The 18,540-nt window shown below is 43.6% G+C and overlaps 1 protein-coding gene across 1 annotated transcript in view; it reads right to left on the minus strand.

The window, feature by feature from the left end:
* Nucleotides 1-18,540, minus strand: part of LOC124788962 (dual oxidase) — a 549,428-nt gene that overhangs the window by 15,661 nt on the left and 515,227 nt on the right. The window contains exons 16-17 of the mRNA XM_047256252.1: nt 17,891-18,265; nt 16,962-17,179 (exon numbers count right to left, since the gene is read on the minus strand). Coding sequence (XP_047112208.1) covers nt 16,962-17,179; nt 17,891-18,265 — 593 coding nt within the window. The remainder of the gene's footprint in view (nt 1-16,961; nt 17,180-17,890; nt 18,266-18,540) is intronic.

An 18,540-nucleotide genomic window follows, 5' to 3' on the forward strand; every position in this document is an offset into this window, starting at 1 on the left:
AGAAATGGAAACTGTAGCGGGTTCGTCTATGCACGGGGAAGTCAGTGCTCGTGCAGTCGCACGTTGCACCGGCATTCCATACACTACTGTTTGGTTGGCACATAGACGTACCCTCTGATGCTATCCGTACTAAATCCATCGGCATATTGAACTGTTAACTGGCGATTTAGTGAAGTGGAGGGCATTTGCGGTGTGGGCGTTTCAAAAGATGGCGGAAGATGACGATTGGTTGAGTAACATGTCGTGGACCGACGAAGCTCATTTCACGTTCCGAGGGTCTGTCAACGCCCACAACTGCAGCATTTGGGCTACCAAAAATCCTAGAACCGTCCATTGCAAGACGAGAAAGTCACGGTATGCGTTGGATTTACCATATCTACCGTTATCGGGCCTTTTTTTCTTCGAGGAAATGCATGATTCTGGTTTTGCAACTGCTACCGTGGCGGGTGAGAGGTAAGCCGATATGTTGCAGAATCACATCATCCCCAGCCTGGCTGATAAACACCTGCTGGAACATACGATGTTTACCCAGACCTCAGCTGGTGCGATTATTGGCTTTGGGGTTACCTGAAGTTGCAACTGTATCATGATCGACCGACATCTCTAGGGATGCTGAAAGACAACATCCAACGCCAATGCCTCACCATAATTCCGGACGTGCTTTAGAGTGCTGTTCACAACATTATTCCTCGACTACAGCTATTGATGGTGGACATATTGAGCATCTCCTGTAAAGAACATCATCATTGCTTTGTCTTACTTTGTTATGCTAATTATTGCTATTCTGATCAGATAAAGCGCCATCTGTCGGACATTTTTTGAACTTTTGTATTTTTTTGGTTCTAATAAAACCCCACGTCATTCCAAGCATGTGTGTCAATTTGTCCTCTCTATCTACATTATTCCGTGATTTATTCAGTTTTCAAATTTATACTGACTTTTTGATCACCTGGTATAATATGTACAAGAGCCAGGAGGGACTACTAGGAGTGGACGACCAAGAATGAAGTGCTCGGATTAAAAAGAATGTAAGACATGAATGTAGTCTTTCACCGCTACTGTTCAATGTGTACATCGAAGAAGCAATGTCGGAAATAAGAGAAAGGTTCAGGAGTGAAATCAAAATTCAAAGTGAAAGGATATCAGTGAAACGATTCACTGTTGGCATTGCTATCCTGAGTGAAGGTGGACAAGTATTACATGCTAAATGGGATGAACAGCAGAAATGAGAACAGCGAAAAACTTAACATCACGACGGATGGTCACGAGGTAGATGAAATTAAGGAATGCTGCTACCGAGGCAGTAAAATAACCAATGACGGCCGGAACAAAGAGGACATCAAAGCAGGCTAGCAATGGCAAAAGAAGTCTACTAGTATCAAACACAGGCCTTAATTTGAGGAAGAAATTTCTAAGAATGTACGTCTGGAGTACAGCATTGTATGGTAGTGAAACATGGACTGGGAAAAGCGGAACAAAAGAGAATCGAAGCATTTGAAACGTGGTGCTACAAGCGAACGTTGAAAATTAAGGTGGACTGATAAGGTAAGGAATGAGCAGGTTCTGCACAGAATCGGAGAGAAAGGAATATGTGGAAAACACTGATAAGGAGAAGGGGCAGGATGATAGGACATCTGTTAAGACATGAGGGAATGACTTCCATGGTACTAGAGGGAGCTGTAGAGGGCAAAAACTGTAGAGGAAGACAGAGTTTGGAATACATCCAGGAAATAACTGAGGACGTAGGTTACAAGTGCTACTCTGAGACGAAGATGTTGGCTCCGGAAGCTAGTACGCAAAAAAGATGTTTTGCATTTGTGAGTTCAGTGAAACTGCGTCTGCGACTGCGTTAGACCGTGCATTTTGGCGTAAGTTTAACACTGGACCTCCAGCGAGGAAAAAGAGCACTGGTTGCTGGAATAAACAATTTGATGAAACTGGCTCTCTGTGTATCTGTGTAAAGGTAAAATCCCAGGACAACCACGTATATTTGAGGAAAACGTGGAGCAGATTCGAGTGAGCTTTGGACCTGGCTTGTTCCGCAAATGAATGAAGATTCAGGAGACTACATTTCCAGCAGTCCAGCAGTAGCAGTAAGGAGCCTGCCCCCCGCCCCCCTCCCCGGCATCTCAATGGTCGATGTTTCCTGACAATGTATAAGGCGTATGGGGAATGCTTAGCACTTCACTTCTGGCCTCTAAGGGCTCCTTATCGCACACCCTGTGATTTTTTCTTGTTGAGGTTTGTGAAAGATGTAATTAGCATATTACCTCTTCCCATAGATTTGAATGACCTAAGAAAAAGTATCACAGCTACAGTGAACTCAGTGATGCAAGACATTTGTCATGGAGAGCGGGATGAATTCAATTACCATCTAGATGTTATCCGTACAGCTGGAGAGGGCATGCTGAAGATGTAAACTTCCATGTATGTATGATCAAATGTAATTTACAGAACTAATATGAAACATATATTTCAGGAAATACAGGCAATAGAAACTGTGTCCATCTTTTTTAATCGCCCTGTCAGTACAGTCACTGCTATTTCTCATCAGCTAGCTTTCAGAGGACACTTCTGCCGTCTAATATTATATTAACACAGTCTTTCTCTGATTTGAAATGAATAATGTTACACTCTGCAATTAGCGGAACTGAATTCTCCTCTCCCTGTTGGAGGGGTTCTCTGTCCTAAAAACTTGTATGTGCACACGACGCGTACTCTACTATCTTAGCAACTGCTTCCTGCACGTAATGTACGCCTGACCTATCAAGGGGGCCAGAGGGTCCTGCAATTCTCTTCACTCGAGAGCAGCAGTAGATAACTACACGGCCAAGGTCATCACAGAATCATCTGCTCCACTCGGTTGCAAACCACAGGACCGCAACTTGTTCAGGAAACGATGCTGCAAAATGCTAGCTCGTCTTTCACCCTGGGTGCAAGGCTGACTGTCTTCACCAATGTAACCAGCCGTGTGTAGGAACCGAGGACAGCCTTAGAATCCAGGCGGCAGGCGTGGTGGACCATGCTCCGCATCTCTGAAGAGGGCGTTGGTTACTGACCTTTCTTTCTGACCTGACTATTATTTCCCTGAGGGGTTCCATCGCTCTCCTAACATTGGAGTGACCAGCAAACCTAATCAGACCTTTCAGGGACATTGGCCTTAGCCTCTACAGACGACGCCTCCCATTGTGCCTTAAATGTCCTCTCAGCAATGTGCAATATGTGAAATCTGCTTTTGAACTGTAAGATGACAATTGTGCGGCCAGTAGCCATTTTGGCCTTCCACCCAGAGAAGCTAGTCACTACTTATCATCTAAATACTAGTGCTATGCTGTTTCTGGGTGTTGCTCTACCTTCAAGGGTTGGAGCCCTACTATTTGCAACGGCCGCTAATTCTAACTGAATCAGGTGGATGTGACGCTCTGGTAGCGTGAAACTACCCTACTGACTCCGGTAACTCCACAACAATACTTGCGAGCTACGCAAACAATTAGGAAAATGAGAAGCACTGCTCAGCATAGACAATAAATAAATACCTACAGATCACTTACAAGCATCTAATAATACAAGTGAACCAGCCGATCTACACAAGGAAGCACTACACTACCGAGTCAGATCATCCGATACTAACGCTCGCAAAACACACAATCATAAAAATTAATGAATAGGCACCGTGCAGTGGTCTGGCCTGATCGAGGAACTACGTTTTTCTGACACAGACAGTTAAGACAGTTAGTCAGCACCTCTTCACAGAAGTACGCAATACAACGACTAAGCTAAACGCTATATGCAAGCTAGATACTGCTGCTATAAACGGACTACTACTGCACTGCAAACACTTCCAAAGAATCTACAGCAAGTTCCTAACTTCATGAACATTGTATGAACATTCTCTTAATGATGTTATGTTTGGCAAACGTTCCAGTTGCAGTAAGTCATACTTGAATAACTTGGATTTTGGAAACAATATTTTAGGATTTGGCAGCTTTTGGTAACTTCATCAGACTTTGTGCTATATCTGCACGGGGATAAAATGGATTTAGGAACAATTTTTGTGAAATAACGTGCTTTACCACATAAACTATTATATGTATAAGCCAAGAACTCAGGTTTTATAGCAAGTGGAGTTGATGCGCTTTGGAAACCTGCGCACTTACTGTTCAACTATCACTTCAAAACTTGGTAGTTATTGATACGCTATCATTAATTGAAGAAGCGATGGTTTGATGTCTAAGGAATGACATGTCCACGGTGACAATTGTCGTTCAAGATGACAAAGATCATGCGAGAGGGAAGCTAATGTGCGAACAGGTAGATCCTGCTCTGAAGTAAAGAGCGATGAGCAGAGCAGGAATGTTCTCCCACCACGATCAAATTTTAAGGGAGATAAAATTTTGGTACAATGTAACATTTTTTATTTATTAGAAAGTATGATCTCCATCTACTCTTATTTCTTACGCTTCTTTGGGAGGATGAATGTGGAAGTGGTAGGAGGGGGAGGAGGCTCATTTATAAATCCCCCTCCAGCTTTCTTACCGTAATATTTCACTAAATACTGTGATCGAGTCTTTGTTCTTGAGTTGGACGATCCAGAGACAACCTGAAGAGTTGGGGCTTCATAACAGAAGATACGTCCTGTGATTGTGGACAAGAACAAACCACAAGCCACATGCTCCAGTGCCTCTTGTGTCCTATATCCTGCACGAAGATTGATCTCCTGCAAGCCACTCCAAGCGCCTTGGAGGTTGCAAAGTACTGGGCACATGTAATATAAATACATGTTTCTGACTCGAGAATTTTCTCCTGTGATCTGGATCTAAGTTGCGACTCACGTAAATTGACAAATGGTTTTACAGCAAAATCTCTGCTGATAGTTGGGTCCACAAACAAGCAGTTGACACCTATTGCACTATACCCTTCAATCCTCATAGGGAATTTTGTCGTGGAAAATAGCCCATAGCTGGACATCAACAATTCTAGGAGCCCACATTCAGTACTACTTGACAGAAAAATCGGCATTAAATTCTTCACAAACAATGTTTCTTCAAAGTCTGCATAAACTTACTAAAACTGTTTCTGGCTGCTTTATCAAGCGTCAGATACTTCCAACTAGTGACCCATAAGCGTCAGTAGTACTAGCCTCTGACTCACTATTGCGGCTCAGCGTTCAATGACCTCTTCAATACACGACGCGTTAACATGAAGGGCGTGCGACTTAACTCTATTTTTCACATATGTAGCCTCTCCCCCTTTCTTCTTGTCGGTTCTACTGCAGTACAATGTTAACTGTTTCAATTGTAAGCATCGGGTGCTTATAATCAAACATTCCCTATTTAATATATTATAAGACGGAAACTAATTACCGTATGAGTATCAAACTTGGTGCCATTTATATCCAAAGCATGGGGTGCACGATTTCCATGCGTCACAGCGCCGCCGTCCAATTCCAACTATGAACACAGGTGCCATGATCAGCCATCGTGATTTATACTCTCACACACCTGATCAGTCGCAGTGCACTTTTTGACGTGTCAACATGAGTTTGGACAAAAGGAGCAGGGCATTATTCGTGAAGCTCTATTATCAAAACAACTTTAATGCTGCAGCTGCACTTCGAGAACATTGTCGGCTGAAAGGATTAAGGAATGGTCCTCTTTCTCCACCTGCTGTGAGGAGCATGATGAAGTTCGAATCAACTGGAGAAATGGGCGTCGCTCCGGGAGGCAGCCGACCATCGGTTGCGCCACAGGTATTTGATGAAATCACTGTTGCTATGGCAGACAATGATGCGTGCAATTTCTGATCGTCAGGCAGTGGACGTGCTGTGTCACGACAGTTGAACATCCCGTGGTCCACTGTACGGAAAGTGCTTCGAACCATTCTCAAATGGTATCCGTACAAGATCCATATCGTACAGCAGCTTGCACCACAGGACGCACAACGACGTGTTGAATTCGCTCACCACTTTCTGGCAATGATTCAAGTTGAAGAGAGCTGGCCCTGGTCCATCCTATGGATAGACGAAGTTCATTTTTCTCTGATAGGTGAGGTGAACAGACAGAATTGACGAGTGTGGGGATCTTCTCCTCCAGTCGCTGTGCATGAAGTTCCTTTGTATGGTGAAGTGTCACCGTATGGGCTGGCTTCACGGTTACGTTCGTCACTGGCCAATTCTTTTTTGAATAGACTGGCGCTCAGGGATCAAACACGTGCAGAGTGACCAGCCAGCGTTACTGCGATATGCTTCGTCAGCATGTCATACCTGCTCTATAGGAGAGAGACGCATTGAACTCAACAGTTTTCATGCAAGATGGGGCCCCACTGCATACCGCTCATGAAGTTCACCCTCTTCTCCGAAACACTTTGGAAACGATTGAATTATCAGCCGATTGTTTCCAAATGCTTGGCCGGCACGATCACCTGATCTCACTCCCTGTGATTTTTGGTTGTGGGGTTACCTGATGGACAGGGTTTACCAGGGAAACATTCACACATGTGCTGATTTGAAGCGTAGCATATCAAGAGATGTAGCCAGCATACCTACGGAAACGCTTTGTTCTGGTGTGCAGAACGCAATCCTGCCGTTTCAGACTCTCCTGGACACTGATGGGCGCCCTACTGAGCCTCTTTTGTAGCAGTGATGGTGGTTCAAATGGCTCTGAGCAGTATGGGACTTAACATCTTCGGTCATCAGTCCCATAGAACTTAGAACTACTTAAACCTAACTAACCTAAGGACATCACACACATCCATGCCCGAGGCAGGATTTGAACCTGCGACCTTAGCGTTCGCGCGGTTCCAGACTGAAGCGCCTAGAACCCTCGACCACAGCGGCCGGCTCGACCTACTATCGATATAAACCCGTCCAGACGATAGCAGCTTCACCTGGCGAGGAATGACTGCTAGTCAGACACGTGCACGGTGCATGTAGTATTAGTGAGCATGCTGTCCGTGTGTGGAATGGGAAGGTGCGCGATCTATCTGAGTTTGACCGAGGGCAGAATGTGATGGCCCGGAGATTCGGTACGAGTATTTCGGAAACTGCACGACTTGTCGTGTTCTAGGAGTGCTATGGTGAGTGTCTTCAAAACATGGCGACACCAATGTGAAACACGTCGAGACGTTGTGGGGTCGGGCGTCCACCCCTCATTACAGATATCGGACGTCGTAGACTGGGCAGACTGGGAAAACAGGACAGGTGGCGAACTGTGGTGGAACTAACATCAGACTTTAATGCTGGGCAGAGTACAAGTGTGTCTGAACATACAGTGCACCGAACACTCCCAACGATGGGCCTCCCCAGCGGATGACCCATCCATGTGCCAATGTTAACAGCACAACATCGGCAAATACGACTGAAATGGGCACGTGACCATCGGCACTGAACCATGGCGCAGTGGCAGATCGTTGAAATGGTTCGATTAATCCCGATACCTTCATCATGGCGACGGGAGGGCGCGAATCCGTCGACTTCCAGGGAAACAGCTCCTTACCATCTGTCCTGTGCGACGGAGGCAGCTGAAGGCTGCTCCATTATGCCTGGATTACATTCATGTGTGCATCCATGGATCCAGGGGAGCTAGTGCAAGGCACCATGATGGCCAAGGAGTATCGTACACTGGTTGCAGACCACGTAGATCGCTTCATGAGAATCATGGTTCCCGACGGCACTGGCATTTTCAACAAGCTAAGACGCCATGTTAGAAGGCCAGGAGTGTATAATGGAGTGGTAGAGGAACACAGTGGCGAGTTTCAATTGATGTTCTGCCCCCCCCCCCCCCCCTCAAAACTCGCCAGATCTAAACCCAATTGAACAAATAGTTCAAATGGCTCTGTGCACTATGGGACTTAACTTCTAAGGTCATCAGTCCCCTAGAACTTAGAACTACTTAAACCTAACAAACCTAAGGACATCACACACATCCATGCCCGAGGCAGGATTCGAACCTGCGACCGTAGCGGTCATGCGGTTCCAGACTGTAGCGCCTAGAACCGTTCGGCCACCCCGGCCGGCCCATTTGGGCACATCTGTGATGTAACTGAACGTGGCGTCAGAGCTCGTAGCCACCTTCCCAGGAATTTACGGGAATTAGGTTACTTGTGTGTGCAGATGTGGTGCCAACTCTCTCCAGCGAGCTACCAAGGCCTCATTGCTTCCATCTGTTGTTATCTGTGCGAAAGATGGACGTACCAGCTATTAGGTAGGTGGTCATAGTGTTTTGGCTGATCAGTGCATCTAATCATGTTTTCCGAGATCCTTCTCAAAAGAGCCTAAATCATACGTCACATCGCTGAGCCCTGCACTTAACTTAAAATTACTAGTTACATGGAAATTACTTCTGAAATGGTTTTGTATCCGAAAGGGTTTCGCTACGGAGTGAAAATTTATTCCGGCTGTTTTGTACGTCTGCTCTCGAACTTCTTGGTATTCTTTCTTTCGTCCACAATCTCCAAGGTATTAACGCTACGGTGCTGGATATACAGGGGATGGACAAAAATATGGAAACACCAGACACAACACATAACTGTAGCTAATACGGTGTAGGAAAACCGTTGGCATTCAAGACAGATGCCACTCGTCTTGGAATCGATAAATTCTTTCTTTCTCGGGCCTTTCTCCCGCTCCAATGTGGGGTTGGCTTGTTATGACGGATTTGGCAGTGTTAATTACAGAGGGTGGCCGGATGCCCTTCCTGCCTCCACCCCAAACTCCCTGGGCTGGATGTAGTGTACCCCAGCTGTCTGCATCTAGTGTAAGTCACGAAAGAGTGCGAACGTTTTCAAATGTCTGTGAGTCGTGTAAATGAGGCGGAACTTGGGGACCAGCCCAGTATTCACCTAGCGGGACGTGGAAAAAAGCCTAAAAACCACCAGGCTGTCCGGCATACCGGCCATCGTCGTTAATCCGCCGGGCGGATTCGATCCGGGGCCGGCGCGCCTACCCGAGTCCAGGAAGCAGCGCATTAGCGCTCTCGGCTACGCTGACGGGTCTTGGAATCGATAAATACAGGTTCTGTATGGCTTTCAAGGGCGTCTTATACCTTTCTTCCAGCAAAATAGTGGCAAGTTCAGATAACGATGCTGGAGGTGGATAGCGATCACGCACCCTTCTCACCAAAGTAGTCCACAGAAGGTCAATAACAGTGATGTCTGGTGACTGTGGTGATCAAGATAGATGTAGGAGATCATACCTGCGTTCACAAAACCAGTGCTGGACAATGAGAGCTGTGTGAACATGAGACCTGTCGTCCAGGAACACAGCATCACCATTGCGAAACAAACATTGTACCACGGGATGGACCTGATCAACGGAAAAGGTCATATAACCCTTGGCAACAATGCGACCCTAGAGAGTAACCTTGATGCTCGTGGAATACCACGATATATTTGCCCAAGTCATCACTCTTGGGGCGTAAACCTGACGAGAAGTTGGAAACAGTGTGTGCAACGAGGCTGATCCGACCGAATGATTTTCTTACGCTGCTCCACAATCTACGTTTTATGGCTTCAGCGCCATGTTTTCCTGTTGTGGCCATTTGCATCACTGATGAGTGGTTTTTAGAAATCCAACTCGCCGTTCAATTGCCTCCTTATAGAGCTCCCATCGTTTTTTGGTACTGACGCCCTGAGTTTGCGAGTGCGGCATTCAGTTCTGTAGTGACTTTTACAGCTGACGTTCCCTTATTTTTCGTCACATGCTCTCAAGTGACCGTATTCACGATCACTCAACACACACAATCGTTCGTGTTGTGATTTAGCGGATTATGTTTTCCCGATTCACGTGTGTGAATGCAGTATAAATATTCTGTAAAGTGCCTCTTCAAACGTCCAACACTTCGGCTACCTCGGTTATGGAAGCTGTCACCATACGAGCACCAACAATTTGCCCCACTTAGCTGCGACATAAAGCACTCACAACTACACAGAACAATGTTCTGACCACGACTGACACTTACAAGGCGCTGAGACATGGCACACGTGTCGTTCATGGTCAAATATAACAGCACCACCTGCAGGCTTCGCTAGCATACGTTTGTCGCGATATTTCCGTAACTTGCCCAGTCCCTGCAGGCTAGACTAAAGCTACCAGACTTTGCAGCTGCTCCTGGATCTTTTCACTGGTTAGGAAAGCCTGACTGTAATCCAGTCTTCTGGTCTAGCCCCAACATTACTATCGCAAAGTGCATCTTGCGAAACTTTTAACTCTTCTTATTGCCACATTGCTCTAGAAGTCTACTACCATTAGTGGACCAAATGACACAAAAATGTTCAAATGTGTGTGAAATCTTATGGGACTTAACTGCTAAGGTCATCAATCCCTAAGCTTACGCACTACTTAACCTAAATTATCCTAAGGACAAACGCACACACCAATGCCCGAGGGAGGACTCGAACCTCCGCCGGGCCAAATGACACACGGCTATAGCGATTATTTATTTATGTCCCGCTTCCACCTAAATTTGATGTAAAAAGTGAAGATTTCACAGCTTCTGGCGTTTTTCCAGTGATCATACTCCGATAAGATGTAGCTTCAGGAACACCGTCCACGCGAGATTGGGTACTGCCAAGTGCCAATGCCGGCACGTGACACGATAAGGAAAGTATTTAAGCGGAGCAGAGGTGAATGGGAAATCACTCTAACGACGATACGATACAAAGTGGAAATTATCTGACGTAAGCCACTTCGACAAAGGCAGATTCTTAAGACCGATGGTTGGGCATCTGGCATCTGGGAAACGGCGAAGCTGGCCGGCTGTTCGCGTGCAGCAGGATTGGAGGGGATGTGTGGCACATTTTACGACAGAGGGTAATACTGATGTAGGCACAAATGTTTCGGGATACCCATTCAGCGCACATTTGGTTGTACGAATAAAAAAAGAGAACATTCTCTGCAAAAGATTCTCAGAGCAAAAGAAAATTATTTGAGAAAGTTCTTAGTTTCGTATGAATAAAAAATTCGAAGTTTATTCTCTGACGAGAGAACTCTTTCTCACTATCTCCCCTCCTTCTTGAGAAGTTTCTCTATGTGTGTCGTACGCCGCGTCCGGCACAGAATACGTGCGTTATCTTACATTTCAGTTCAACTCGATCAGACAGGCAAACTATTCAGTATACAAATATGGAACTAGCATCAATGTGTTCTGGAAGAGTTGCACTACGTTTCGATTTTAGTTTTATGTGCGGCAACAAATTATTAAAGCGAATGGCTCTGAGCACTATGGGACTTAACTTATGAGGTAATCGGTCCCCTAGAACTTAGAACTACTTAAACCTAACTAACCTAAGGACATCACACACATCCATACCCGAGGCAGGATTCGAACCTGCGATCGTAGCGGTCGCGCGGTTCCTGACTGTAGCGCCTAGAACCGCTCGGCCACTCCGGCCGGCTTATTAAAGCGATTACGGACAGTTTACGAAAGTGCATTCTCTGACGAAGTTAGCGAATTTTCAACACACAGGAAACTATTTTGTTTTCGAAGTTAGGTGAACGCATTGTGAAACGAAATCCTAGGCATATAGCACATTTTCATCTACTCCAAATCCGAACTCTGTCAGAGTTTTCTAATACGAGATAATATTGGTTAAATGTGACGCATAATAGTCTGCTCGTGTGTCAAGTACTTAGGCGCCACCCGTGCGGTTTCGTTACAAGAAACAGACTGCTAAGTTTTTAATAAACCAGTTGTTAATTATTCTGACTTGCCTACTTACTTCTGACATAATAAAATATAAGATTTATACTGTAATAAAACGTGATGATGAACATCTGAAAATGTCAGTGACACCGTTCTCTGGTGTATACCTAAGTCATCCTCTACACCTGTTTGAAAACCTGGGTCTGCTAAATAGCACAAAAACTTTTTCGGGAAGGAATTTCACCAGCCAAATAATGTTTTTATTGTTAAACTTTATAAACTTATGTAGTTTCTGCCATCAATATTTGTTCAGGCTACGAATATCTTTTTTTACATTCTGAGCATTCTGCCATTTTTACTAAAAAAGCTCGATAAAACTTAACCTCAACAGAACTTACTCAGCTCGAAGTATGCTACAGAGCTCCCTATAACAAAAAAAAGTTATCTGCTTCCGAGAAAGTTCTTTAGTTTTGTTCACACGAAATCTGAGAACGTTCCTCGCATTGAGCAGTTTCCCCCACCCTTTTACTCAAGCTGTGAACATTCTCAGATGAAGTATATTGTCCGACTCCCTTTATTCAATCAAACCTGAGAATAAAGTGTGTTCTTCGTTTTATTCATACGACATTGTTGAACTTTGGACTCGACAGCAGGCGGCCGGCCGGAGTGGCCGAGCGGTTCTAGGCGCTACAGTCTGGAGCCGCGCGACCGCTACGGTCGCAGGTTCGAATCCTGCCTCGGGCATGGATGTGTGTGATGTCCTTAGGTTAGTTAGGTTTAAGTAGTTCTAAGTTCTAGGGGACTGATTACCTCATAAGTTAAATCCCATAGTGCTCAGAGCCATTTGAACCATTTGGGACTAATGACCTCAGCAGTTAAGTCCCATAGTGCTCAGAGCCATTTGAACCATTTGAACAGCAGGCGACCTCTACTTGTTCCCATGTTGATCCAATGACATCGTCAATTACAATTGCGGAGGACATGGAATATTGTGATCTGTCAATGCATCAAAGGAAACATGTAGCCTGGTCAAATGAATCACAGTTATTGTTATACCTTGTCGATACTCAAGCCTAGATACGACGTCATCAAGGCAAACGGCTACTCGAACATAATCTGCACCATGGACGCATACCCGGTAGTCGTTTGTTATGCTATGGGGAACATTTCCGTGAGCTTCCATGGACCTGTGGCAGTACCCTAAGCCACTAAAGCATTTATGGTCTACATTGTTACATGATACTGTCAAACAGAGAGAAAGGCGATTTGTTATAATAAAATGTGTGGATAAGAATTCTAAGTGAAGATGGCAAAAATTCCGTTATTGATAACTTGTTTCAGCTCATTGACGAGCAGTGTAGGCATGTCGTGTTGAAGCAGTATCGGCCTACTTAATCAGTTTGCTTTCCATGGCAGCCTACACGTCATACGAAAAAAAAGGGTTTCCAAGCCCTTGACCTATAAGGTGCGCTGCATCAGAGGCGTGTTGTGGAAATAGTACTGGCGCACTTGGCCGATCTCTTTTGCAGGGTCTACACGTACGGTTGGACACGCCTGCAGGAAGGTCGAGATGGGTAGAGGAGGAGATGGAGAGGGGGGGGGGGAGGAAGGGGACAGGAGAGGATCAGTAGGGAGGGAGGTGGCAGGGGATATACAGAGAGGGAAGACGATTAGAACATGGACAGAGAGAGAGGAAGTGGAGCAAATGGACAAAGACAGGAAAGGGTGAGATAGATAGAGGGAGGGGTGGGGAGAGGAAAGATGGGTTCAGAGGTGGGAGAAGCAGATGGACGGATAGGGAGACGAGGAAGTGATGGACAGAGAGGGAGGAGGAGGAGGAGGAGGAGATGGGTCAAAGGTAGGCGAAGCTGCGGAGAAAATGCGTCTATGTATATTAGGTTGGTCCTCATTTTTTGAATTTCGTGTTTCTTAAAGCATACACACTAGTTTTTCCCCTTTGTTTTAAGAAGAATTTTAAGACCTATTTTATTGTAACTGTAGACGAGGAACCCTTGGTGCAGTGGCCAATAATTTGCGTCATGTAACTACACGTTGTTTATTACTGCTTACAGGTGTGCTTGACTACTATCGGCTGATAACAATCCATTGATATCTTACATTAACTTCTCTTTCCCTTACATTATGTCCCACCTTAAGCTCTTTCGTAGCCTTTTTGGCACTTCGTTAGGAAGTGTCTGAATACCAAGAAAAAAGAATCTTGCTTAAGAAATCTAAATATATGCTCAACTTCTTCAACATGTCAAACTCTTGATTACAGTGAAGTTATCACTCCGCTGCAGAGTGAAAATTTCATTCTGGAACATCTCCGCAATATCCCTTCTTCCGGGAATATTAGACCCGCAAGTTTTGCGGAATAGTTTCTGCTAAGTTTGGAAGGTCGGAGATGAGATACAGGCGGAAGTAAAGCCGTGAGGAGGTGTTGTGAGTCGTGCTCGAGTAACTCAGTCGGTAGCACACTTGACTGTAAAAGGTAAAGGTCCTCAGTTCGAGTCTCGGTCCAACACATAGTTTTAATCCACCAGGAAGTTTCATATCAGCGCACACTCCGCTGCAGAGTGAAAATTTCAATCTGGAGGTCCTCGTCTCCAATTTCAACAAACCAGGTCTTACAATTCTTCTTAAAAGGGGAAAAATCCAGGGAGTATGAAGAAACGCAAAATTTGGATAAATAAGGATCACCTTTACATATGTGTAAAGTGAGATGACAAAAGTCTTCAGACAGCGATATGCACATATACAGATGGCGGTAGTATCGCGTACACAAGCTACAAAAGGGCAGTGCGCTGGTGGAGCTGTCATTTGTTCTCAGATGATTCATGTAAAAAGAAAAGGTTTCCGACCTGATTATGGTCGCGCGACGGGAATTAACAGACTTTGAATGTGGAATGGTAGTTGTAGCTAGACACACGGGTCATTACATTTCGGAAATCGTTAGGGAATTCAATATTCCGAGACCCACAGTGTCAAGAGTGTGCCGTGTGTGCCGAGAATAAAAAATTTCAGGCATTATCTCTCACCACAACGCAGCTTTCATCTAACAACCGAGAGCAGAGGAGTTTGCATAGAGTTGTCAGTGCTAACACACAAGCAGCACTGCGTGAAATAACCACACAGATCAATGTGGGATGTTGCGACGGACATATCTGTTAGGACAATGCGGCAAAATTTGGAGTTAATTGGCTATGACATCTGAAGACGAACGCGAGTGGTTTGCTAACGGCGCGACATTGCCTGCGATGCCTATCCTGGGCTCGTGACTATATCGGTAGGATTCTAGACTACTGGAAAAGCGTGGCTTCGTCAGATGAGTCCCGATTTTATACGGTTCGAATGTGACGCAGACTGCTGGAAGGTACGGACCCAAGTTGTCAACAAGGCACTGTGCAAGCTGGTTGCGGCACGTTAATGGTGTGGCTTGTGTTTACTTGGAATGGACTGAGTCCTCTGGCTCAACTGAACCGATCACTGACTGGAAATGGTTATGCTCGGCTACTTAGAGACCATTTGCAGCCATTCATGGACTTCATGTTCTCAAACAACGATCGGATTATTATAAATGACAATGCGCCCATAATACTGGGCCACAAGAACATTCTGGACAATTCGAGCGAATGATGCGGCCATCCCAATCGCCAGACATAAATCCCGTCTAACATTTATGGGACGTAATTGAGGGTCAGTCCTTGCACAAAATCTGGCAGCATGACTCAATGTTTCTGCAGCGACCTTTCAATGACTTGTTGAGTCCATGCCACATCGAGTTGCTGCACTATGCCGGACAAAATGAGATCTAACTCGATGCTAGGAGGTATCCCATGACTTTTGTTACCTCTCTCTCTCTCTCTCAATATATAAGATGAGCGACTGTGTTTGTGTGTAAGAACTCCTCCCAAGCCCCTGGATCAAATAACGATATCTACATCTATGTGGTTACTCTGCAATTCACACTTAAGTGCCTGGCAGAGGGTTCATCGAACCATTTTCATACTACTTCTATACCATTCCATTCTCGAATGGCGCGTGGGAAAAAAGGACACCTAAATCTTTCCGTCCGAACTCTGATTTCTCTTATTTTATCGTGATGATCGTTTCTCCCTACGCAGATGGGTCTCAACAAAACATTTTCGCATTCGGAAGAGAAAGTTGGTGACTGAAATTTCGTAAATGGATCTCGCCGCAAAGAAAACCGCCTTTGTTTCAGTGACTACCACTCCAACTCCCGTATCATATCAGAGACACTCTCATCCCTATTGCGCGATAGCACGAAACGAGCTGCCCTTTGCACTTTTTCGACGTCCTCCGTCAATCACACCTGGTAAGGATACCACACCGCGCAGCAATATTCCAGCAGAGGACGGACAAGTGTAATGTAGGCTGTCTCTTTAGTAATAATAATAATAGTAATAATCCTAATAATGATTAGTAATAAAAAACTTATTGGAAAAAATGAAGTTCTTTTGATTTTCAGCATTAAATAAATTAATGAAAATTGGGAGGAGGAGATGGACGTTTCTAAATGTAAATTGAACTGACATGAGAAGCAGAGATGTGCGTCATTATAATACGAGGACCATGGATGACTGCTATTTTTATAAGTTAAATGATCTCATCTAATCTATAACAACTGTAGATGAGAAGTACATACTTCAAACAAGCTTTCATACACCATAAACAGTATAAAACTGTTTTAATTTCCAGACTGCAGACACTTCTTACAACTGAAGATTTCGATATGCTTTTTCTGATCCAGACTGGTAAAAAACCAACTATCTAGTGCAGGCAGACAGGCTAGTGTAGAACAAAGAAGACACACCACGACTACATTGTATTCATAGCTACACTCTGCAGTTTTATTTTTCATTGTGTATGATTATCAGACATTATTTCTCCAGTGAAATATAGGTAACTTTCTAAAAGTGAAAGAACAATGTGTACTGACTACTCCCATATTTGACTATCAATGACACCAGTACTCAGAACGTTGAGGTGAGGATTGTGGTTGGGGTTAAACCTACATATTTCTAATGGTTTGCAATTATTTATTTCCTTTGATATACTGTAAGTGCCTGATGGTTAAAAAATTTTTTTGACGGGCAGCAAAGAATTTACAGATTCCAAGCAATGTAATACCTACCAAGCACTCCATCAATACTCTTTACAGGCAAAGATTTAGATTTAATGAAATAACTTATTTAAAATATAGAAACTATACAATAAAGTCAAAACGGCTATTTTCCATCTGTGTAGACTTCGCCAATGGAAGTTAAACAGTACAGAGAAGAGATAGACGCTTCTACCTACCTTGTCAAGGGCGTAAATAATGCCAGGACCGATGAAAAATATCCAGAATCTTGGAGAACCGGTGAGTCTCGCCAGACCATGTATTAAACAAAGTAAGTACAGCAAAATGTATAGACTGTGAGTGGTCCAAAAATAATTGTATGCCTTTTTTCTAACTGTTGGGTGAGCAAAGACAAATATTATAACCATTATAACGAACAGCAGCACACCAGTTATACCTGGAAGGAAATACACTGAAATCAGCAACAACATCCAAGTATCAAACCAAAATTAATGACAACAGAAAATTAGTAAACTAATAAGGATGGAAAGCTGATATCAAATATGCCTCAGATTCTTTTGAACAGGGTTTATGCTGAGCAATTGTTTCATGATATTACCCATCAGTTTTGTTGATTCACAATCATAAACAAATTTTGTAAAATATGTATTTCATTGATATTTAAAAAATTATTCATCACCATTATATTATAAATGAATTACTCTTGACCTGCTAATTAATTTATATTTGGTCATTGTAAATTGACAAAATTACCTAGTTGCCATATACCAATTCAAAATGAAACTAAAATGATATATAAGCCATATGGCTAAAAATTGTACAATAATTTCTTCTAAAAACTCCAAAAGAGTGGCTACATTTGTCCTTAACAGCTAAAGTTCTAAGTTGAATCATTTGGTCACAGTAGCTAGCACTCATCTTCAACCTCTTTGCATGCTATCAGTGCTGGTTCATTTTATGATTTCCTTAATAAATATTTTGGTCTACATGAATACATGCTGTCATAGATTTAATATGTGGAACTTTTATTACAAATACTATAATGAGTTATATTTAAAAATAAGCAAAATCTTATTTTTCGTGATATATGAAATTTAGGCAGTTATTGTGTCAAATGAAAAAGACATGGTTTTTCAGAGTTTCTTACCTGTTAAAGTCTGGAACAGCCAAAAACTTATTCCTGGTTTGTAATCAGAAGGAAAATGTACTTCGGATGTAAGACATCGAAGATGTTCAATAGGCTGCGTTGACACATGATAGAAATTGACAATGTGACCAACAGTGTGTACAAGTGAAAAAAAGCATGCAGTGCACGCAGCAATCTTATGGAACTGTATATGAGCATCTAGAGGTATATACTGTTGCACAGAAAATTCTTTAAGTTTTGTGAGAAGGTTTCGTGACATAGTCAGCAATAGCAGGCTGTAGCAAAAGCTGAGTGAGGCAGCTGATCCTCTTGTTATGGCAATGCCAACGCCCATAATGTGCCGCAGGTCTGTGTGTTCAGCCATGAAAGAATAATCTGAAACAGATTCAAGTTTATTGTATGTAGCACAGTAATCATACTTGTAAATAACAAGTTTATTTTACACTAACCAAACGTAAGAAATTCATTTGAGTGCATTGGAGAGATGAAGTGACATATTGCAACTCCTTCAGGTAAGTGCATTACTTATGGATGTTGTTTGTTACCCGTAATTTCCCTGTGACATTAGTTGTAGCGAGATACACTTTGCCACATAATATATTTATTTATGATAAAAGTTTGTTGACATTTTCTACAGTGATCAGCAGAAC

The sequence above is a fragment of the Schistocerca piceifrons genome, chromosome 3 (assembly GCF_021461385.2).
Source record: "Schistocerca piceifrons isolate TAMUIC-IGC-003096 chromosome 3, iqSchPice1.1, whole genome shotgun sequence".
NCBI lineage: Eukaryota > Metazoa > Arthropoda > Insecta > Orthoptera > Acrididae > Schistocerca > Schistocerca piceifrons.